Here is a 25,625-nt window from a genome sequence, read left to right as displayed (position 1 = left end):
AGGCAGGTACTTTTCTTTTTCTCGTGCTGTATGGCACATATTTCACCTTTATACATTTGATTATTTCAGACAAGGGCCCTGAGAAATTACCTCATAATTTGGTCTTATTGTATCATTTGTTTTGATAACAGCATGCCTTGTAGGATCCAATATTGCTGCTTTGATGTTCATTTATTTTTTACTCCTAAAAATAGTAATCAAGTTTTATCCACATGAAACTGTATTGAAATAAAAATTACTCCTAACATATTAATGTGAAGGAAGTACAAAAGAAGCTAATGCCTCATTCAGAATCAAATGCATCGTCTGAGAATAATTTTAAAGATGTGATCAGTTAAGAAGCATTTCCCATCTATAGGTAATATTTTGAATAAATTATAAAAATGCTTATAGGATGAAGACAGGGAAGCAGGGAATGGAGTCTAACACAAATGAAAGGACTCAAAAAGAGGAAATCAAAACTAAGAGGATAAATAAAGCTTTGGATGGCACTGCCAGTAGGACAAGCAGCATAAAAATTATTTTGGTATCGCAGGGATAAATGGAATCAGCAGAGAATTCCTCTGATCACAGATGCAACCCAGGGCTCTCAAATGACACAGAGGATGTGAGCTGCTGTTCTCCAGGCATGCTGACTCACTCAGCTTTCTGCAAGCCTACATCAGTGTTTTGGTCTCAGCTCCCACAGCTCTTTACAGCTTTGTTTCCTTGACTTACATGTCTGTTTGTCTGTTCAGGCAATCTCTTTCCATTTTGTTGCATGCAACCTCCAAAATTTTCCAGAAGGCTACATAAAGATCATAATGTATTTACATTCTGAAGTTATAATAAAAAATTGGTTTCTGCTGCACTTTGCTTTTTGCCAGGTTCAACCAAATTCTAAACATAAATTCCATGTTCACTCTTGTGGCTATCTGTATTTCAGCCTTAATGTCATTTGGTCTTTTCAACCAGAACTGGACAACATCAAAAGACAATTTTTCACTGAACAATTATTCCCTGAGGGAGTCAAGGACTTAGAAAAAACTCTTGTCCATAAACAGCCAAATCCCCCCTAGATTTGAAATTTGGATATGGTTAGTAATAATATAAACTCCAAACCTGACTGCCCAGCCACCTTGTAACCATCAGGAGACTGTGCCATCTGTGATTTCAGGCATCCAGAGCACTTGGTTTTGCAGCCTATGCCTGCTTTAGAGTTTGACAGAGGCAAACCACAGATTTCTATTTCCACATGCAGGAACTGAAATCCCTTTTGCTCCTCACGGTCATCTCACCACTGGAAACAGGGAAGTTTGAGCATTTACAAGAGATGATCACTGAGCAATGTCACTTTGTGACTCTGGAGCCATTCAGAGTTGGGAAACCAGAGATCAGCTCTTCAGGAAATAGCCCTTGAGAAACTACTCCATTTAAGTGCCCCTGTCTGCAGTCCCTTTCCTCAGCAGTTCCCTCAGAGTCCTTTTGTCAATCAAACCAGCAAAACCAGAGCTCCAGCAGCAGTATCTCAAATCCTTCCTGCAGTGACACATGGCTAATTGAGCACCACTTTCCCATGCTGGGAACACTTCACCACGAGAGGGGAAGAGTGACCTAGGCAGGTCTCAGGGAGGAATCTGGGCACGGCTGCTGAAAACACTCCTGTGTCTTCCCTACTAAGAAGAAAAGGCTGACTGCAATCTTTGGAGTGTCTGGTGACTGTGCAGTTCTGCCACACACCCACTGCCTTGGTGCTTAGGGCATAGTGAATGGACCAATACAACAAAAATAATCCTCTTTCCAAGCATGCTGATGGGCTGCAAGGGTGGTTTTCAGAGCAAATATCTGTATTTTCTGAGCTTTCCCACCTTACAGATGTCTGACAATGTTCCCAAGAACCTCTTCCCTGACCATGTCCCCATGTCCCCCCGAAGCCTCACCAAACTCAAATTCTCATGTTAATATTTTACTTACCTACTAGATGGTACCCACTTTTGAGAAGAAGCATTGTCTGTGCTTGGCAAAAGATTTACAGAAATATAAAGCTCCTAATTGAAAACTTTGCAATATGATTTCTTGTATCTATATGTTATCTCTGGAAAATACTTTTCTAATACTGGCTCTTAAATTTAGTAGGTGATTGCTATGCAGTGAGTGGTTCAACTGGGTCACAAAATCTCCTCTGCAAATTTAACTTAGGAGGTTTTACTACATTTTATGATTGTATAATTATCACTAGGCAATATAATTTTAGAAGAAAATGAGTGAAAAACCTTTCTCACTATCATTTAAAGCTCTGAAATACTTATTACTAGTGTATCTATTAAAATACTTATTGTCCTTGCTTTGAAGTTAGCAATGTTAATAGGTAATAAAGTTAAGTTGTAATGAAGAAATATAGTTTACTAAATTCCTTGAAGGGTATTGCTTTAATCCTTAATGGCACTGTTGATATGGGATATGATTTTCAGTTGAAAATCATTATCAATAATTTGTTCATAAATCTTCACTGAAGATATAAATTTTGGCTTCTACAACTAATTAATTCCAAATAACTAATATTAATCTTTGTCTATGAGACTGCAAAAGGCAATAGCAAACATCATTGCTATTGATCCCATCATCTACTACTTCCTTAATTCTACAGCTTTTTATACCTGCCAATAATCTCTCTCTCAATACCCAGAGAGAAATTTTTTTCTCTGAAAAATTCTGCTTAATTGTTGCTTACATCTATAACCAATAATTGGACAAGTCCATTAAATGCAACCCTGTACATAACAGATTAAATCCATAAAACATTAAACAGAGCTCAGGAAAGTACAAAATATATGCAATAATGAAAAATATTAATAATATCATAGATAATTTTGAAAAAAATCACACTCAAGCAGTTTATCTCTCAATATTGTCATTAACAAAAGATAGACTGTTCCATCACCAAAGCAGGAATCGTTAACTTATGGAAATAAACAAAAGCTTCACCAAATGCATTTGAAGAAATGCACACAACAGGGACAGCTGACAATGAGTTTCCACTTTGACATCATTTTCAAAACATTAAGAAAAAAATGAGATGCTCTTTTGTCAGGTTACTGTACAAAATCTGAAATACTGGATTAATAAAACTTCTTTTATGAAAAGATTGAGAAGGAAGGTTGATAGGTCCTGAAAATTCGCAGTAAGCAACTTCCAATCTGGAATGAGTTGCTGCTGTGCTATCAGGTGGGCATGAAAATAAAAATGAAGGTAAGTGTGGAAATTTCAAGCAGAAACATCCTGTGTAAATTTGAAGACAGGATTTTCTTTCTTGTGGAAGTTGGCTTGCACTTATTTGACTGTTTAAGTCTGAATTGCCAGTGGCAAACACTGATAAATATTTTTAAATATTTGATGTGTACATATGCTTAGAAGTATCTATTGATAGAAAGCACCTTGTACCTTTCCATACAAGTTCATGGACAGAGCACCTCTACATTTTAGACTCCTCCTTCCTCTACAAAGAGGGCTATCACTGTCTTCACTGCTTGACAACTGAAACAAGCACCTTGCTTTTAAATCAAGATTGTTTCTACAAAGGTGATTTTAAAGATAGATTCATCAGCAATAAAAATGTCATGTCTTCATACAGCTTTAGGCATGGATACAACCCTTATAGACAGAGATGCTGAAATACAGCCTATGTATGAAATGAGTCAGCCCTGCTAAAAATGTTTCTATCATCAAGGCATAGCAATGGTGCAACTCTTTCACAGATACTCTGGGAACTCTCCCTTGAAATCACACACTTTTGTTAATAGAAAAGTAAACATATACAAGGGGAAGCAGTTATGTATACATCCCAAACTTCTGTGTTGCCTTGTATCTTATGTTTATTTCCACAGCCTCCTGAAAGGAACTTGGTGAGTGTGCTCTCCTTTTTGAAAAAAGATTCTATTGAGCAGTCATTATATTATTGGCAAAAAACTATTGCCATAAGTACCACCGACAGTTGTCTTCTTAAAAGCAGGTTGTTCTGAGATATTACTTGAGTTCTCTCACCTTGAAGCAGCAACAGATATCTTTTCTGCAGTGTGCCATATCCTTCAAAGAAAAAAGAACTCTACTTTCTTTTTGCTTTTTTATTTTACTCCATGCTTTAGAGAAATAATCTTCTGATAAAAACAGACTATTTTGTATTTTCTATGTCAACAACAATAGAAACAAACACATCCAATATCCTTGCTAAATTAAAAGTGGCTGGATTCCCACATTTCTAATATTCCATTCACCAGAGAAAAAGTAGGTGGGTTTGAGTGCACAGATCTCAGACAATCATGCACTGAAGATTCACAAGCAAGGTATTATCTGTTCAATTTCAGTGTTGCAGCTGCCGTGTGGGGAGAAATGTGAAAATTTTAGTCCTGTTTCTGCTCAGTCACTTCTAGTGATTATTACTTCTCCCATAGATCCACAGTGGAGCACTTCCAGAGAAAGAGGCAGTCTGCCATAGGTATAAAACACCAGTGGGAAGAGGAACACGTCACTTGGGATGTGACAGTGGCACATACTTTGTGCTGTACTGGAAGAGGAACTAAAATATCAGGGCATATCTTTTTGATGCAACGTGCTTGGCCCTTGACAGGGTTTCTCCACCTTGCCCATCTGACATGCTGTGGTTTCTCACACACCAAGGCAGGACCGTGTCCAAGATCCACTTAAAATTCACTCAGACTTCCTACTGTGAAGCTGTTTCTGTTAACTTTAGCTCCTGCCAGCCCACCACTCCCTGAGCTACCTGGTTTTCTTAGAAAGCACTCAACCCAATGATCTCAACCCATGAGACAATGAGATCTCAACCCAATGACTGCTGGCTGCCTGATTCAATGGCCAAGTTCATGCAGACCTCTTGTCTCCAGCTTCAGCAGGGACCAGTTCCCAAAAAGCATTTCTACATCAGGTTTGGCTCAGTCATGAGAGCATCAGAAGTTCATTGGAATCCTTCAGGTGTTTTTGATGCTCTCTTCAGCTTTGGAATACAATCTAAAAACATTTTGTCTTAAGACAAAATTTAATCCAATTCAGCACATTATTGCAAAAGACTCCATAGGGTCCTTCACCAGCATCCATGCATTCTGGAATGCACATCCATGCCTGGGAAGACCTCACTGGTGACTTGGCTCCTATGGAAAGCTTGGCAATTGACAAGTTTCTGTTCCTCTTGTGGCATTTAATCTCTTTGAATTGCTATAAAAGCTGTGAGTGGACAAGAAATGTTCCTAGTCATGCTGGGGCCTGTTTCTTATCATATGCCTGACCAAATGTGCATGAAGCCTAGCTCAGGAAAACATGAAGTTCTGTGATCTTGGGATGATAAGCAATACAAAATAAATCTAAAAATAAATTCTACCGTTTGAGGTTTTTTATATGTACACATGTGTATAATTAGATGCATGTGCATGGAAAATCTCCATCAATATAAACCTCCTCAGGTCCTTTTAAATGGAAACAAACCTCTTATGCCAAACTTAATAAGGGCACTAGTTTTTCTTTTTCTTCACCAAGCTGTTGAAATCTTAATAGGACACTTGAAAGCACATTCAAACCAAAGATTCTGATTAGCAATGAAAACAAACAGCATATATCAAAATTTATGGTCATGAACATGCCACTCCCTCCCTTATGTCATCAATTATGCAAATCAGTGCAGATCCATCTTATTAAAATAGTGACAGTCCACCTCTACTCTGGGGTATTAAAACCTCCTTTAGAATTAGGCAAAACAAAACCAAGTATCAGATCACAGACAGATAATCAGAGCAGCATGGACAAGTGATATTGTGCAAACATTCTAGTATCTGCACAGAAGCAAGTTCATTAATATTTAACTCAAAAAAGGCACAGGTGCACATAATTTTCCTTTGAAACCTTATTTGCTGTATTTCTGTAACAGTTACAAAAATACCCCTGTGAACTGACTGTCACTGTGATATAACAGAAAACTAAGGGGTAAGTGCTCCTTTGAGACATGCACATGGCCTCTCCCTCCCCTGTGTATTTGGAGCACACACTACTGCTGTCAGCAAAGCTCCCACCTTTACCTCAAAGCTCCCTCCTCTCACCAGGAAAATGTGTGTAAGACATGGAGGAGGATGACAGACAGCATATATTATCCTTCTCCTTCCCTCTTTAATGTTAAATCAGGAAAGATAATGTAGGGGGAGGTTCTAACAGAACCGGTTGCTAATGATCTTGAGCTCCTCTGCTGTAGTGAATTGGGTCTAAAGCATCCTCAGGTCCCCAGATCCCTGCATCCCAAGCACCTCCCAGAAGTGCCTTGGTGTCCTGTGACCTGTGCTCAGCAGCTCATGAACAGAAGGGAGATCACACAGCACAACTGCAACTTGAAAACTGAAGGCTACATTTATAATCATCCTTTCAGATGAAACTGCAGTTATTACTACAGCACTATGATCCAGAAATGTGACAGGAATTCAAGGCAACCAGTCATCAATAGCTAAGAGTTCAGCCAAATATAAAGACAAAAATTGCTTACAAAGTGGCAGATAAACTTACAGGATATTTGTACATTTTTGCCTCAAAGATGTACTTAGTTGTAACAATGAACATACTTATTACCTGGTAGCAAGGGACATCAAAGAAGACAAAATCACTGCTTGTGTTAGGACTAAGTATTAAGTGTGAGGCAGAAGAATAAGTTGAGAATACAGCTTTATCCTACTGGCATCACTTTTTATTCCCTTGATTCATTCTGTATTATAGTCCTTATTTTAGAAAAGGTGGTACTTCCAAACCTGCAGAAAGGATGTGATCTTCACAGGGACTTTGCTTCAAGTCTTGTGTACTTGGGCTCTTCAAAATGGGATGCTATTGAGTCTTTGATTTAATGAAAACTGAGGAAGTCAATTCAATTCACTGCAGGGACTGCTTTGTTCTTTCATTATGATTCTTTTTTAATGAGAAAGACGATCGCAAGGATAAACTCTATTCCTCTGAATTTTTACACTAATTACATACAAAGCACCATTCTGGCAAAGTGGGACTTATCTCCTTCAGGCAATACAGTTATCATCTTGTAACCACACTTCAAATCTCCCATATGAACGTTGGAGCTACGTGTGATGAATGTGGATCCTGCTACCCTGGCTTGCTGTTTGGCTTGATGAATGTTGAAATATTCCATAAATCATAAGGAAATACTGCATGAATTGAAGAGACAACTCTTGCATTCTGCTTACAGCTGTAGGATCAAGGGTGCACTATTTTATCAGAACCATTAACTTTTCTCATTGAAGTGGGAAGGGATGGTTGGTTTTGTAAACACTACTTGAGATGTTTATGTATTAACAAGAGCCAGACTCATATACTACCTCTATAAAGGACAGTTATCCCTTAATTCTACAAAAAAATCAAGCGTTTGTGATTCAGCTCACATCCTTATGAGACAATTTATTATTTGACATACTGTGAGGCAATCTGGGCTACATAAGGAGCTTCATTACCCTCAAATAAAATTACTGAGAACAACATTCACCCCTCTGCAATACCCTGATACTGTGGACTAAGTTTCAAAGCTCAATCTGTGCTCATGGCCATGGTATCTCAGCACTTCCAAGGCTGTGCCACACAATACTTGTTTTCTACCTGCACAAAAGCCTTGATTCTTTCACCTACAACATCTGTGCCTGTGCCACATAATGGCATCTGCAGAGATGGGGACAAAAATCAAGCAGCAAGATGCATGAGTAGTACAAACTGCAGCTCCTCAGAGCTTCCTGGAGCCTGCCCACTCATCCTTCTGGTGATGAGCTTTACCTTCTCAAACAGGAACTCACAGGCTTGTGTTCAGATTGGCACTGTCTTCAAAGGACTGGCAGGGCTCCTGGAAAAGTAAGCAAGGAGGGAGCTTCCCAGGCTCAGCAACAAAATCTAAATCCAGATCCCAGCATAAATGCTTGCAAATATACATTGCAGATTTGCCTCTCAGACTTAGGTGCTGGCATCACTAAGAAAAGCATGACAGTATGAAATGCCACATTGTGATGATTTTTTGATTCTGCTAAATTCCACTAGCTACCTGTGATTTTGCAGCTGTGAGCAGAGTAACTGCAATGTTTCCCATTATTGCATCTGTGGTTTCTATTTATGGACTTAGTGGCATGAAATGGCCACAGCTGGCTAAATGTTCCTAAAATGAACGTACATTTACCTCCAGGGTAAAACTGCCTTTTTCTCAAGTAGTATACTCAGTATAGACATTGCCTCAGAGCAATGGCGCAGCATCTTGATGCAAACATGGTTCATCACCCAGAGCTTTGGCCAGCTTAAAGCTCAGCATTCCTTTCACGCTCACTGCACTCAGTGCCTGTAAGGTCTGCTCTCATAAAATATGCACCAGTCTGTGAACCATGGTGCAAATCTGAATGCTGTGTCTGGAAGGTACTGGCTGAGGGGAAAAACCTGGCAGCCAGAAAGATGACCAGGTCCGAGCTTCCCAAAGTGAGAGTGATCTGAACTGCCTGATTTGAATCCTCCAGGGACTTTTTTACAAGGAGAGCTACTCCTAGTGCAACTTTGGAGCAAATTCATTCTCTGGGTGCACAAGACCTCCCATTTTCTCATTTATGTCAAGAGAATGGTGAGAGAACTCCCTTTTTTTTCCTGTGTTGTTATCTGCATCAGCAGGCACGGAAAAATGAGGTGTTCCTATCCTTTCACACAATGCCCTCTTGCAGCTTTTGCCTCTGATGGCACAAAGGATACTTCCTTGAGCACCAAAGCTATTTTGAAAGCAACCTCGTAACAAGAGGTCTCTCAGGGTTGAATAAGCTGCATCAGGGATCAAGGGATACCACTGCAGAGAATGCCACAGCACGGATGCTTGATTAGGCCAGGCCTTTATTGCTTTGGGGTTATCATGATTGTATTAGTGATTGCATCATTAAACCAGGACACACAGTGCTCATGCTTAACTGCTGCCACCTGCATCCTAGAGGAACAGCTCTTTCCAATTTTCAGCTTGTACTTGCTATGGGATGCATGTGATTTATTCTGATACCATGCAAGAGCATAGAATGCACCACTTTGGCCAGGATTAAAAAAAATATTTTATGTATTTTGTAAGACAGGATGCATGCTGTGGGTTTGGGCAGCAGGTGCTTTTCCTATCAGGAGCACCTCACTGAGAGAAATAACCTAGAAAGAAAAAGCTGAAGGACTTGTTGAGCCTTTACCTGCCATTTTATTTGCCCTATGTTTGGGGCCAGGATTCCTCTCTGTAAGTGTCTGTACCTTGTTAAACAGCTGGCAAAGCAAAACACACCTGATGACAATGAAAATTGACTAAGCCCTGAGATGCCTGGTCCTTTGCGTGGGTGGAAAGGAGCAGCAGAGCCAAAGCAGAAAGCATCTGTCTGCTGGTCAGTGTAACAAGAACAGCTGACAGTGAAAAAACCCCCTGAGGACTAAAACCATCCAACCTCTCTGCTAGGAATAGCCAAACAAATCAAAACAAAAGACAGAGGTCAAATCTACTGGTTTTAACCCTTTATATCCCCAATATAGTCTATCTTTTTTCTTTTTTTATTTCTGCCTTTACAGCTATGTGGAATAATCAGACTGCTGAAATTGCATCTGGTTTAGCATTATGGCTAAGAATGCAAGAAGATTTCACCGGAGAGTGAAGGGAAATTCTATGGTTCAGAGCAACTATCATAAAGAAAAAAATCCCAAGATTCTGTGTGAAAACTTTACATATCTGAAAAGTTTGACACCTCACTGAATTGTTATCACCTACCGAGTAAAATAATGAAGGTTCATTCAGCAGCAGTCAACATTTTATAGCAGGAAATTTTAAAAACTCAATTGGAAATAGAATGAAAATTCAAACACAAACACAATTGTTATGTAAATGGAACTGAACAGAAATCTGGCTCTAGTCACACTGGCTTTTTTCCAGCTAGCTTGCTGTGGTGTCCACGATGTGATAGGCAAATCCCAAATACATAACATATCATAATCCTTGCTCCTCTGAGCATGCTATCCAAAACTGAAAATTGCACATTATAAAAAAAAATCTCTGCAATTTGAAGTGTCTGTAAATAGGCAGCATTCTAGTTTCATTTCTCCTAAAGTACAGAATTCCCTCTGAATATGAAAAGGGTTCTTCAGATCCCAAACAAAGGGACTATTTGGCTGACCATTTTCATAATAAACATATCCCACATGGTTTGGCATCCCTAATTAGAAGCCCAGAGTAATTAGGAGAAAGTGCATTGCAGACAGCAATGTGTAACACAGCAGGGAGATTCTGCAGTGCTGCTATGAGAATACCAAAGATCTGAAGGTCATTATTTTTCACTGGTTCCAAGCCATACTTGCTGCTGTGTTTCATTTTTACAACCCAGAATGAGCATGGCACCTTGCACTGGGAGAGCTGTGAGAATCATAGAATCAGAGAATGGTTTGGGTTGGAAAAGACCTTGAAGATCATCCAGTTCCAACACCCCTGCCATGAGCAAGGACACTTTCTACTAGACCAGGTTGCTCAGATCCTCATCCAGCCTAGCTGGAACATTTTCAGGGATGGGGCATATAGACCTACTTTCTTTCAGTTTAAAGTCATTTCCCCCTGCCCTCTCTCTCCATACTTTTGTTAAATGGAAGAGAGGGGCCAGCTGGACATGCCTTTTCCTGTGCTTCAAGGACAATGTCACAGCTTCTTGCAATGTCTGCCACGTGTTTGCAGGCCAGTGTGTGTGAGCTGAGTTGTTGCCTTGAGAATCCCAGGACTCCTTCTATCATAGGTAGACAGACAATAAGGCTACTTGGCTGCAGCTTTGAACATTTTATTTGTCTGGAGGGATAACCAAGCCCTTTGTTTTACAGCAGTGGCATGACCATGCTTAGGAAACTGAACAATGATGAAATAGATCTTTTCTAATCAAAATCACTCCCTGTCATCCCCAGTGAAGAAGAAATTCTGACAGGATCAATGCCTTTCCAGAAGACATTTCATCTCAGTGGTACAACATATATTGTCCAAAGTACATGATCTCTAATATAGTTTGATCAGCTTAAATCATATACTTTGTTTCCCAGACAAATAAGATTGTTCTTACTGGCAATCGACAAAAAAAAAAAAAAGGTGCTGATTTAAAAGAAATTCTGTTATGTCTACCTAAGTAAAGTGCATAATACTACCTTTATATTAATATACCTTTACTAGTGGAATGGAATTAAGTAAAAAGAGACATTTACCCTTTCTATCATTCAATAAATAGCTGACAAGCACTGCAGTGAAAAAAGCAACCCCTACATAGTGTTCTATTTCCCTTCAATTATCTGTTTTTGGTCAACTTTGGCGAAGTAGGAGTGATGCTGAGGAGGGGTGCCATTACCTAAATGGAAATACATGCCTGGATAGCAGACACATCAGCAATTACTTATGGTTGAGATACTAATGGCACAAACCACCCCAGGACAGAAATGCTTAAAAAAATGATATGTCAGTAACAGGTCTGCAATCTTACCAGTCTCACAGGACTCTCTGGCTTACTCAGGGGCACACATCACCTTTAATTATATGTCAAATCTAAGACATTATTGTAGGGAAAACTCTATTTCCATTGACAGATGATATAACCTCATCACTTGGCCTAGAAGCAGAATTCATACAGACATGCAGAGATTCACAAAAAAATGTTTCTGAACTAGAAAGTTATTGCCCTCCCTTAGTACTAGTGGGCTGAAAATACTCAGTAACTTGTTGCACTAAAATCCAAGGAGCAGCTTGCGATGTGGAGCCATACTCACGCAGAATCTGGCCCCCAAGGCTTTATGGTTCCATCTGTTCAGAAGACACTTCCATTGCTCCCTCACTTCTTGTTTTCCAGAATAACATAAAAAATAGCAGTTTCGTATTTTTTTCTGTTTTTAATGATGTCTAGTAGATGTGTTGTTTTCATTTGTAGCATATGTGACGTGGCTTTTAGAAGTAATTTATTTCTGGTGGCAAGCTGCTGATGCTGCTCCCATGTTGGCTGTTAGCAATTAACACCTTCTGGTCCACTATGGACAATTTCCCACTTACTGCTTTTTAAGGTGCTAAAACTAATCTCCACCAGCATTATGTCCCATAGCTCCATTTCACCCATCTGAGGGTTTTCTTACTGATAGCCAAGGTTTTTCTTTTTGACCCAGAGGATATAGGGAAGTATCCCTACAAGATTTTGTTAAGCAGAATCCTCTGCTAACAAGGAGATTGAGGTGAGATAATATGTGCTAAAACCTCCTCAGAGGTGTTAGCACGGACAAATACAAGTTTTGGTTGTGAAAACAATAGGCATGAGAGGAAGCTATCTCAGGAGAAGGAACTGAGGATGTCCTGGTTACCTGTTAAATGTTTGGCAGATTTGTATTTCATCAGAAAAATCCTAGTTTAGACAAAGTCTTTCACTTTTTCATGATCTATGCCTGAGTGGTATCCATGTTTTAAGGCCCATATGAAAATCTCACAAGAACAGATCTCCTTCAATGCTTTTGTCACTTTCTATTTCTGGCCATGAGGACCAAGTTGAAATAATGATGAAAAGTCTTACTTACATGGACTTCACTGCTTAAAACTATTGACTCCTATTGAGTCTACTTTTACTCCTTGAAACATCTCTTTTTTGGGGGCTTTGGGTTTAGTTTTGTTTCTTGGGGGTTTTTTTGGGGGGGTCATTTGGTTTGGTTTTGCATTTTGGGAGGGTTTTGTTTTGTTTTTGTTTTGTTTTTGTTGTGCTGTTGTTGTTGTTCAACATGGAAATTAAGTTTTAATCACTCAAAGATTCTGACACCTGCATATTGTGCCTCTCTACTATCTGATGACATGTTGATTCATTGCAAGGTGACAATCCTAATCTTTGTATCCATTAGAGTGAGAGCTGTGGTAAAATTATTTTGGAAAACAATCTCAACTTACAATATAAAAATGCAGGGGCTGCTTTGGATGCTGGGCTAACTTTAGCTGCTGGAAGCTGAGCATTCACTGCAGAAGGCTTTAGTCAGAGAAAAGCTCAGGAGCTTTAATCATCTGCTAAGGACGATTTTCAGAGACCAGTGCAATATTTACCTTTTCATTATCACTCATAGGATATAAGGAGGATATAAGAACAGTGAGGGACAGCTAAGTCAAAAGGCATCCAGAGTACATCAAAATTTGGAAGAATCATCTAAAGAAAGAGGAACTCTTTATGTCTTGAGGAAATTACAGCTTTCAGTCCTACAGTGAATTCAGAGGTTTTTTGACTACCTCAAATGACACCTCCTTAAACAGGACATTTCTGCAAATATCCCAAGCTTTAAGAAAGCAAGAAAAGAAAACGACAAAGGGATGTATTTTTTTTACTACAAATCAATTCATGATGGTCTGATTTCTGGAGGAGAAAGACAATGATTTTAAAAAATTTCAGTCTTGAATAGACTAGAAGAACTGTACTAGGAAAAAAAAAGCTTTCTGATGATGTCAGCACTCAGAATTATCATTAATATTATTATGTGATTTCCATCTGTTAATGAAGCCACATGATTAGAGCTACTAGAGAAACTGCTTTAATGGAACACAGATAATGGATTTGAATAAATAGACAAGCAAAAAGACAATGTCAGGCTCAGTCAGCTGGCAACATTAAATGCTGAGTAAATAAATAGATGTGTAGTGCTATACCATCCAGCAGGAATGCCATGCTGAATGCCTGGATCACTGGTTACATGGCTTCTGTAGCCAATTAGTTTGGATTTTTTTGGATGAAGACATCTTTTTGGGGGTTTTGGACAGCTCTTTTTACAGACAATTCCATTGGTACATTTTACATGTGCTCTAGTTGTTTGTACAGTCTGTAATTAACCACAGGCTTTTTCAAATCTCTTCCCCAGCCCTCTTCACTTGTCCAGCAAATATTTTCCACATAACCCTAGCACTTTACCACTTAGTTGCCAAATCTATCTTACTGGCACAACAGATATTTCTGACAAACTTCTTTTGGTCCACCATTATATTTTAAACTGATTCAGAAAAGGTATTTATAAAATACCTTTTAAATACATATTTATATATGAGTAAAGCAGAGTGCTTGATAGCATTTTTTAGATATATACAATATACACCAGGCATAAAACATTATTCCAAATTAGCCTCTGTAATGCACAGCAGAATGCAGTATCTATATGGGTACACCCTCTCACAAGCCAGCATTTTCAAAAAAGTAAAATCTATTTAAGAGCCCATATAGGGACTTGCCTTCCACAGTATCTAAATCAGTCCAGAGAAGGACATTTCTGGGACAAAACTTGTGAACATCTAGGTAATCCTACACTCAGAATAATTATTTTTAAACACAGTTCTCCAAAAAGCTGCTACTAATAACACATTTAAAACCTTTGGCAGTGCAAAGTATGTGGTGATATTTCCCCCTACACAAACTGAAATACTGTGAAACACTGCCTGAGCAATCTCTCCTTATATAAGAGCCAACATTTCATTTGCACATTGGCTTTTATCACCTCTGAAAAAGTCAGTGGGGACCAATGTTTATAAAACTTATGTTGTAATATGCTTAAGTGTTTTGTGCTGGAGTACAAAGGTATTTTTTTGACTGTTGCATTTTTGCATAGAATTAAGTCCTTGCTGCTTTGGAACACCTTTAGCATTGTGTCACAAGATTTTACTATGAGTGAAGAACTTAAGCTTCAGGGTTGTTCCCAAAACCTTAGAAAATGTAACATCAAAGAACGATCCAAAAATCATTGTTCCTGTGAGGGAACATGAGCTTTTCAGTATGCTGATATATGTACCACAGCTAATACATTTTGTAGTTGTTATCCTCCACCCTACCCTCCTTATGTCAGGAGAAGACATTATCTTTTTTCTCTTTTATTTGGCTTCTAGTCTACATGTTCTGTGAAGGTGAATAAATACAATTATTACAAAAAAAGAGTAGCTGAGAAATGTACTTAAATGCATTCACTTCCCACACCTCACCTAGAAACAAAACCTCAAAGGGAGGGATGTGCAGGAAAGGCACAACCCCCATATTATGTATAGACTGTCAAAGAGAGGATCATTAGATAAACAGTACCAAAGCACACTATAATGTATTTCTCATTTTGGAGGTCAGATTGGTTACACAGACTGCATGGCAAAGCAGTGACGGCCACAGAGCTGCTCTGCTCAAACATCCCCCCAGAGAGAGACCACCCTGAAATCCCTCCCTTCATCTCCTACTTCCCAACAGCTAAAATTTGGCTGCTGTTCCTTTCTTTCTAGTAAGTGAACTACTGAATTGCTATAATCAGCAAACTAGAATTAGCAAGTTCTTCTTTGCTTGCATCTGAGCTTTTCTTAGTCTATATAAGTATACTAGTATTTCCCAGCAAGGCAAGAACAATCAGAATTCAAAAGTACTGTTGTTTATTTTATCTTTTAGGTAGCACCCTGGTCCTTGAAATCTAAGGATTCATTCTTTGCTAATGAAGGTTTGTTGGTGTTTTTTTCAGTTCATCCAATACATATTTCTAGGTAACGTAAATATGGAACAAATGTTAGTGGGATATGTGTCTAAATCATATTGCTTGTTGTTCTTCTGCAAAAGCCTTTACCCCTACTGTTTTCTATAAAGCAGTTTCAGAGAGTCACTTACCTTGTCTGACAGCTAGTGTTGTTGTGTAGACCAAGAACAGAAGGATATAATTGAGGAAGCTCTGGAAAACAGGAGTGTTGGCATGGAAGTCTTCTGACAGATACTTGCTTGTGAGACCAATGCCACAGATGAGGAGGGAGAGTACCTGGCCAAGTGCCACAGACAGCAAGAGATCCCTGAAAAGAATGAGAATAACAGACATAAAACACTCAGCCTCCTCACTAAGGAGGAAATGCTCATCCTCCTCCAGGAATCATGTTCAACATTCCTGGGACATGGAAGAAACATGATGCTTCAGTCAACGAGGGGACCTGCTGGGTATAGCCAACATAACATTCCCATTATTGCTGCTCTTATCATGAGCCTAAACATTGTGCCAATGCAGTAGCTTTTATTCACATGTTAAACAACAGCAGATGGTACATCCCTACCATTCAATTTTGCATTTCCCATTTCACAAAGGATAAATGATAGTTTAAATCAACCAAAACATAGAACAGCTTCCTTTGACCATCCTCCTTAACAGAAAGACCCAGGAGTATCATTCAGACACAGTGGGAAACATAGTTCTTTCAGGATTTAGCAGTCAAAGAGAAAAAGAAGATAAAGGATCATGTTTCATCATCAAGATGAATATGCATTTCATCATATAAACTATTCTTTCCATCTACAACAAATATATTTATATTTTCTTTCATCTTTCCCACTGCTTACTTTCTCTTCTGCTTGATGGAAACAGGAGATTCCAATTTTCCCCTTCCTGTCTCCTCCTGGTTGTTAGAAATGTATTTTCTGATTAGGCTTCTTGCTTTAATGTGTTTTTCTTATTTTTCATCTCCAGTAGCTTCTGCATTCTCCTATTACAACCCCATTCTCTTTCCCCACAGGTCTCAAATAGTTTCTTCTTTTGTGTATGTTCTCTGTCTTCCTATAATTTTCTCTTCACTGCAGAAATTGCTATATCTGAAAGACTTTTTCCCTCCAAACACCTCCATCTCTTTTACTCTTCTTGTAGAATTTATTATCTAACCACACAGTCCAACTGGCTCCAAACAATCCTCCTTTTCCAAATTTTGTCACAGTATCTCCTACGCCCACAATACAGATATTTCTGTTAAATTACCCTTAGGAGTTTTCCCATGAAAATGTGTCAGCACTCTCTTGCTGACCATGCCTGCTCTACAGCTACACCTTTCCATGCAGAAGAACGAAATGCAGAAGTGTTGGTCTGGTAGAGAAGCAAGCAAAAACACTGCCAGGGAGAGCAAAAGGGCATCCAAAGGGGACATCTAGTCTGAGCCCTGCCCACTGCTGCTGCTGCTGTCACCAGCCCCCAGAAAAGAGGGGCTGAGCTCCCTAGGGGAAGACACAAGGAGAGGAGCATGGTCTGCAATGTCTCATTGGAGCCTGGAATGAGGAAAGGGAACTAGGCAATCCTAAGGGAGTAGAGGAAGGAAGGCAGCACCTTGCTCAGCTATAACAGTATTTCTCTGCCAGACAGTTTAAAAAACATGTTGCTTCAAGGCTGCTTTGCTTTCCCTGACAGATTTCCCTGACCTCGGCTCTGCGTGCTTGGCAGTGATGAGCATCTGTGCTCCCACAACTTGGTAAACTCAAGTGTCAGATTTGTTTCCCTTTTCCTCATAAACAATCCTCCCACTAATGTGTCACGGTGTCAGTCATGGCATGATTTAACCAAGAGACACTGGAAAGCACAGGAGGCTGGGTAGTTATGTTCAGCTAACATACCTTGCTGACAACAGCCTGACACACAGAGTAAAGAACAAACTTTATTGTGCTAAACCTTGTGTTTTGATGGGAGACTACTGGATTAGCAGCAAGTAAGACTCTGCTACTGCTACCTCCACTTTCACATTATTCACTCTACTGTTAAACACAACCACGGGAAACAAACACACTCAACAGTGGTGACACCCATGACCGTGATACAAATGCTATTGATCCTCAGTTCCTGCTGTTACCTGCTCTGCTGTTGACATGGAAATAGGAAATTTGAATAGTGACTGCAATTTAAATCCACATATTAATCTTGCACATTTGTTTACAGTTCTTCATTTAGCTGGATATTGTTTTCTACATCCTTCTATAATTAAGTTTCATGCAGGGTTGTTCTTTTGCCTACTGCCATTTCTATAGCTTCATTTCATTAGTAAATTAGATGTTTGCAAATCAGTTGTCCACTTTACATGAAATGCAGGTGTGTCTCTATCTCAGCTGTGCCTGTGAATAAAAGCTGTATTACATTTATTGTGAGACTGCACCTGCTCTGAAGAGAAGCATCTTGGTTCCTACTTAGATTTCCATAAAGCTAAACACACTCTCTCTCAGGAAAGGATTCTCACAATAACATATTTCTTGCTCTCTAGGGCTTTTAGCTCTTGGGAGCCACACCAATCATTATGTTTTTTCCAGACTGGTGGGAAATTTTATGAAGTCTTACAAAAGGCATATTTTTTAGCTCAGCTTTCTGTACTCAGGTGTGTCACCAGGCCTAACCAGTCTGTACTGACATTTGCATTAAAAATCCAACCAACGACACCTGAAAAACACCAGGTAAATTTCAAAGCTGTGCTTGATGGCTGTAGTCCTCTATGGTGTACATCTTGATTCTCTCATTACTATTTTGCAATTTCTAAAACAACCATATTTTTTTTCATAGTGGTTTTTTACCAAGTCATTCAACCACATCTACAGGTGGAAGTTTTCCTAAAGAGTCGATGTTTACAGCATGCACCCACACACATATACCCACACAGCCTGTTCTCAGCTTCTGTATTTCACATTTCATAAACTTATAAACAAAAAGGTAATTCAAATGTTATGGTCTTATTCCTAAAAAGTAATTGAGAATATGTCTTCTGTCAATTACAAAATACGTCCAAAAATCCACTTGCTATTTTATTACTGAAGTCATCAATGAACACAAAGGGTAGTTGGAGTTCAGTGACTATAGATGAACACAAATCAAGACTGTGAACCTAAACACCTCCAAGTTTGTAGGCAAAGGCTGAATCAGTATAATCTCTGTAATTTGAAAGAGCTTCGGAGTAAAAATTGTCTTTTAGACAAAAACAGAATGTAAACTACTGAACAGAAATAGAAAACTACTTTGTGGGAGTCCAAGTGCAAGTAGTACCATCAATGTCACTGTCTTTCAAAACACTGACTACATAAATGATATTGAGTATATACATACTGCTTGTCTCTGATTTTTGCACACATTTGGTATTTCTAATTATGTAAGGGAAATCATTCTGAAATCAAGCTGTTGTGCTTCTCTTCCAGTCAGAATTTAAACATTTTACAGTTGATGGATAACACAGAAATCTTTTATTCTTATTTCATTGGTGCAAAGAGTAGCATGCTAAATGTTTAAGGAGAACTACTTCAAGTGCCCATGAAATGCTCAGACTTGAAGCAAATGTGATCTGTTTTATAAAATTTCACTACTCCTAAGTCTGTTCGTGCCACATTAAACTCTCCTGCCACACCTAGTAATATGCCCATGACAGAAATTAATGACAACAGTGGCAGAGAAGATTTTTGTGAAGATTTTGTGACCTACCCTTCTCTTACCACTGTAGGCTGTGACACACTAACTATTACCATGGAAAACAGCAATGAAACAAAAATAAGAGAAAGCAAATCACAAGATCAATAAAATTAAATCTTCATTTTTGCCTTGGCTGAATGGAAAAGAGCAACCCATCTCTTTCCAAACAGAAAAGTGGAAGCAAATCTTAAATTACTTGTTTAAACTGGTGACAATGTCACTGGCAATACAGAAAAATACAAGTTTTTGAGAAACCTAATAACCAATGTAAGACACCCGAATTTGACAAAAAATGCTGGTAACATTAACTGTATTTAATTTTTTTCCTTGCAAATGATAATCTAATAATACAAGAGTCTTAACTCCCGAGCCTTTAATTCCTAGATAAGAATAATAACATACCAAATCTTTTTTGAGAAGAAGCAGCAAGCAAACATTGAAAAGAAGATTTCAATGGCTGTAGAAAACCTATTATTTCCTTTAGACAAAGCAAAAAGATACTAACTCAATGCTGTCATCTCCAGCACTCATAAGTGTCTCCCCCCAAAATCATAATACTATCGAAATATACAACATGTCTCCTATCTGCAACAGGAGATAGGAGCATTCTCCTTTTCTGTGTTACTTTTCATATGCTCCACCACTCAAAGACTGGCACAAAGGATGATTTCTTCCCTAAACCTTTGGTTTATGGCACTGGCTTCAGTAGCCCCTTCATTCACTGAGAAAGCAACATTCATTCATATCTTGAAGAAAGGCTGTGTAGTTTGATGGCCTTTAAACAGTACACCAAAAAGAGTCTCAGTACAAAAAGCTTTATAAAAGTGAATGTTTCTGCCTTTCAGGATCCAATTTCTCTTTAGCTGTGAGCTATTCTATTTCTCTACTTGTATTCTATTTAAATCAAAATAAAGCAATTCTTCAAAAATCCCATTTTCTCTTACTAGCACCAACAGTACTTTCTCAAACCAAGTTAAAAGAGGGAAAGATCTTCAGCTTGTAGTGACACTTTGATCTCATAAATGCATAGAATCATTGAATCATTTAGGCTGGAAAAGGTCATTCAGTCCAATTGTTAACCTAGGATCAGGTGGGTATTTCAACGTGAGAAGTAGGTCAGAATTACTCCTAAACCTCCAGGTGTCATGTTGCTCAGTGGGTTTTTCATAGCATACTAACAGAATTTTTAAAATACTTCTTTATTGTCTCTTTAGAAGTGGAGCCAGAAGACAAAGCCTCATCTTCACATTGGGAGCTATTTAATTCTGTTTAAATGTCTGGGCTGGTAGCTGCTGTGCATCGTTTTTACTTGCTCCTCTAGGCTAATGGAAATTTTTGATACTTGAGTATCTCCTTCTTTATCAGCCATGACAGAGCCAAACTTCTGAAGGCAGACATTCTTATATCAAAGAACTCTGGAGCTAGTGCTTGGTTCCTTGCACATACACACTTGTGTAATAAAGTGCACTAAACAGCTAAATGCAGGTTATCCTCTAATTACTTTTCATGAAGTTAAAATATTTAGCTCTGAATACTAGTTCATTCCTATATCCTCCCCAGGACGCATAAACACCCTTCACAACAGGAAATCAAGGCAGTGCAACATTCAGAAAGAGCCACACAACCACAGCTGCTATGTGCTGGAGAATCAGTGACATGCAGAGGGTAGCCAAGTGATTTAAACATTTGGGCATTTAATTGACACTAAATCCTGTTTCAAAGCACTCTCCAGGTCAGTTTAATTTAACTGCTTTCCCTCGTCTCTTTTGCACTGGCAAGTCCCCACTGCATTTTATAGTATCTCAGATGGTAAAGAACAGAGGCTAGCACTACTTTTAATCTCTAGTGTGAGGTGTGCTAATCCTTCAGCATGCCACAGGCTCCAGCAGACAAGAGATTGGCAGTGTGTTTCCTGAGCCAAAATTTCACTAGAGGAGCACATCTGCAAAGGCTGCTGTACGGCACTGTTAGAAAGGGCCTGCAGGCAGGATCATGCTTTCTCCAGGACTGTAATGACTGCCATGGGAAGTCACCACTCCAAACGTTCCAAGCATGCTGTTAAAAAAAGGACAAAGAGAACCACTTCATTCAGAGACTGATGACTGCTATGCCATAGTGAAGTTGATGATGTCTGTCACAGCACTATGATTTTGCCAAGCTTCCTCACTTGAGTGCATTTTACTGTGTTTCTATAAAAGCGTGAGGAAAAATAAAACAAGGTCTTAAAAACTTCACATTGATTCAAAGTAAGCTGAAGTTATGCCCCTACAGAAAACCAGTCAAGTTTATTTAAATGCTCAAGGTGGAATCTTATTTCAATATTCTACTTATCTGGTAGAAATGTTGATGCCTATTACCACAGAAAAAACAAGAACAGCACATGTCAAAATCATTAATACTACCATCACCAGTGTGGAATGTGACTGTCTTCACTGCAGCTGACTCCCAAAGTTCCCACACCACCCCCATTTGAATAGTTGCTTAATGAGGACACGGACATTACTGCCATATTTTTTGGTTCACACTTAACACTCACACAGGCAGCTTATGAAAGAATAAATTAACAAGATTTGTTCTGGACAATCAACTGAGCTCTCACTGAAAGCTAAAGCTGCAGATTTTCTAATAGCTTTGAAGCATATGAAGTCTCCTATTAGTCCTGCATTGCTCTGAAATTGATTGCATCTAGAGAACAAGATTCTACACTAATTTTGCATGGAAACTTGTCTTTTCTTATCTTCCCCTTATTCTGACATGCCTGTTACACAGGAGAGAAATTCTACAAGTTGGCACATGCAACCCTTCCCTCCTCTCTGCCTCTCAATAAGGTAAGGATTGCAGCAAGTATAGTCAGCAAAGCTGCTGCACACTGCTTTAGAGCAATTTACAGAAGCAGTCCCAATATTCTATAACTAAATGTTCACAGCACTAAGAGCAAACACATAACTCAATACATATTCTGATAATAACATCATGGGCTGATGTGCCATAGTATTCTATTCCCATAGGCTGCATTCTCTGCAATCATTCTAGATGACATCTCAAGAAAACATAGTGGATTTGTAGGTGCAAATAAAAGACATTTTTAATATTTCTGACGAGGAAAATATTTCCAGAATGTAGGTAGCAAACCACTGCTGAGCAGTGAAATACCTAAATCTGAATCCCAACTAAAGCCATAGACTGCTTTGTGTTAAATACTGTTAAAATAGAAACAACACTAATATTAACCAACAAATCACAGAGAGAAACCCACACAACACCAAGCCTATCCATCACTTAATTCCTACTGAGCCATTATTCTGAAATCTTTATTGCATTTAGGTGATATACAGGCTTTGTACTGGATCTCAGCACAAAGGGTGGGTTTTCCACACAGTGAGTTGCAGGCTACCTCAAGTTCCCACTGAGGCTTGAAAGAAATTCTCTGTGCCATAAGCTGGGGGTAGGAGGGGAGCTCTGCACTTTCTTGCTCTCATCATTCTCTCTTGCCACCTCCCCAGCAACTCATCACTTGCACTGCAGCTCTGGAGCAAGCTCCACAGCTTCTTCACTCAACTGGGCCCAGCATCTCACTGCAGCATCCAAGGGACAGCCCTGAGGGGCAGCAAAGGGACAGCCAGACCTGGGCACGCAGCCAGCACTTCCCCAGGGCTGAAGGAGCCCCAGCAGCCACTGCCTTGGCTGGAAGGACACCCTGGGCCTGGGGACAGCTGCCCATGTTTCTTATCCTTTGCTTTTTGGCTTTCCTAGTTGCTCTGAGGTTTTCCTATTCAAGACATTAAGGTTCTAATTACTATTCAAATACAACTGGGCATGATTTTAACTTCATTTAACCAGGCTTGTCCCCTTTTGGGGCCATCACTTAAAACCAAGGTGTAGGTACCTCTGTCTCAAAGCTGTGGCAGACTCTGGTTCTGCTGCTTTTCAGTGATAGCTTGAGGGACCAACCCAGATTGTTGACTTTGAATGAAAACAAAGCTGAATCACATTCAGCCAGCCTTGGGAGTCTCTGAAGCAGTTTCTTAAGATGAGCTTTTACCTAAGAACTGTCCCAATTTTTGTAAATTGCAAATTTCAGCAGTTCTTCAAAATGGGTTTAATTACCATACACTTATACCCCAACTTCACACAAACATGATCATAGTTATGTGTGTTCTACAGCACTTTACTAACTGGAATTTTTTAAGACTATTCTTACACAGATAAAACATATCCCTGCACTTAATAGTTAACTATATATTGTTAAGACATCTGCTGCACTAAGTGCAAAGAAGACACTCCTTTTTAAATTATTATTATTGAATAAGATATACATTTAAAGACAGCAAAGGAAAGTGTGGTGACAAAACTTTGATGCTATTATTTTTATTTTGATGAAGTCCAGTGCTAAATCCTTACAAGCAAATTGGAGGCATGGGGTGTGTGTGTGTGTGTGTATGTGTGTGTGTGTGTGTGTGTGTGTGTGTGTGTGTGTGTTGGTGCAATATACTTATAGTCATCTTCATCCTACCAGGCAGCTAACAAAGAAAATGAAACATGCCTATCCTAGGTTTTGAAGCCATCTGCCTTACAATCAGCATTTTCCTGGTTCATTTTCAGGTAAAGAAATCAGCAGACTTGGAGCCCCAGAAGCTTTTTCTCTTTAAAATGGTCACTCCATATACAGTTCTTGGAAACTTTTCAGCTTATACTAGATAGACTGAAAATATTTTAATCTTTCTGATGAAATCAGAAGTATAATTATAGATGATCAAGGATTGTTTTTCAGGTTATTTCAGTCAAATAAATTGACCAAAGTTAGCTGCAGTCCATAAATTTTTATAAATTTCATTGTCTACCCAGGTATGACTAGAGAAATTAAGACATATAAATATATAAATATGTAAATATTTGATCTAGATTGGAATAACAAATTACAGAATTAATTTTTCATACAAGAGGTTACAGAACTGGTTACAAACACCAGCTACTGAATATGGTACATTTTTAAAAGTAACTTCTTCCATCATTATCCAGAAATTAATTCAAAAGTGATATTTCCACTCTTAGAAATAGAGTAAGAGACTCAATTATGTATTAAGAGCGAGCTGCAATTTCTCCAGCTAGAAATCCATGTGACAGCTACTGAAAATACCCCATTTTTGCCAGTGAAATTTAGGCAGTCATTGGTTTGCTGACCAGTTATTTTTATCATTCAAGAATAAAGCACACAAATAGATATGGTTTTGAGATAGATATTTATCTTTACTCTGTTCTAAATGCACCAGTTTGAGCTTTCAGATGTTGAAAGTAATGAGGATGTGGAAGGACTGATGGCTCCCTGTTTCTTGTAGAAAAGGAATTCACTGTCAAATTGCATTAGCTCATCTCACTTGCAGTGGTTTCTGTGCCTAAGGCTCAGCACATTATAAATACAGTGATGAATATCTTTAGATAATATGAGAAAGAGTTATAAAGTTTCAGTTCAGTTAAGATCATCATCAGCTCCCAGTTTTCTCAGAGGAGCTGAAAGCCTACAGTAATAGACCTGGATGATTCCCAGCATTAAGGAAAATAGCTCACCAGTGCCCAAAGTAGCACAACATCACTTCTCACTGCTCTCTTGCCATTACTGTACAGCACTAATACCATTCAAAGTGATGGGGGTTTATGGACTCTTACAGCTATTGAGAGACAGCTGATAAAGGAGGAGATGAAAAGCATTACAGCTCCTGCTGTACTCCTGCCACTGATAAGCCAATCTTGATTGAATGCTCTGATGGAAAACAAGTTCAAATGACTCAAGATTCCTCAAGTGATAGATGCTACTGTAACTTAATTCAGTGTTGTCAGAAACACAGAAGTATGAGCTTGGAGTTCCTAGAAAATAGAATGTATGTGAGACAGAATGATGAATGATTTTAGATTTTTCCTGATGCTCCTGGAAGTGGCAAAAATTGTTTCTGAATTTCTGTCCCCATAAAATTCATAACTCTAAGCATATGCATATGTGTGTACTGACTGTTCATCTACAATTAGGAAACTAAAAAAATTACAGCTTACTTGTAAAACTGGAGGATTAGAAAAGACAGGTGTTAATATCGAAATGAAAAAATGCATCTATGATTAACAGGGAGAACTACAACTACTAATTCAATTATTACAAGAGGTAGATTTTTTCTTTTTTTTTTAGTATCAATACATTTACAAAATAAATAACAATGATTTTTCATTCTAGAGTGCACTTAATATCTATTGTAAATGCTTAATTTAAAAACCAGATTTAGCTGCCTGGATTCTGCAAAACCTTCTGCTTGGCTAAAACTAACAACATTTAAAACTTCAGAACACAATAGTACCTTTTTTCCCCTCTTGAAAATTGTTCTAGAATTAAAAAAAAATCTGCTTAT

The 25,625-nt window shown here is 38.7% G+C and overlaps 1 protein-coding gene across 1 annotated transcript in view; it reads right to left on the bottom strand.

Moving 5' to 3' along the window:
• Nucleotides 1–25,625, bottom strand: part of SLC35F1 (solute carrier family 35 member F1) — a 217,380-nt gene that overhangs the window by 77,455 nt on the left and 114,300 nt on the right. Inside the window, exon 2 of the mRNA XM_079299316.1 lies at nucleotides 15,660–15,835. Within this exon, the coding sequence (XP_079155442.1) occupies nucleotides 15,660–15,835 (176 nt within the window). The remainder of the gene's footprint in view (nucleotides 1–15,659; nucleotides 15,836–25,625) is intronic.

The sequence above is a fragment of the Erithacus rubecula genome (genome assembly GCF_903797595.1).
Source record: "Erithacus rubecula genome assembly, chromosome: 2".
Classification (NCBI taxonomy): domain Eukaryota; kingdom Metazoa; phylum Chordata; class Aves; order Passeriformes; family Muscicapidae; genus Erithacus; species Erithacus rubecula.
Note: the sequence above shows the minus strand (reverse complement) of the source record. Positions and strands in the feature narration are given on the sequence as shown.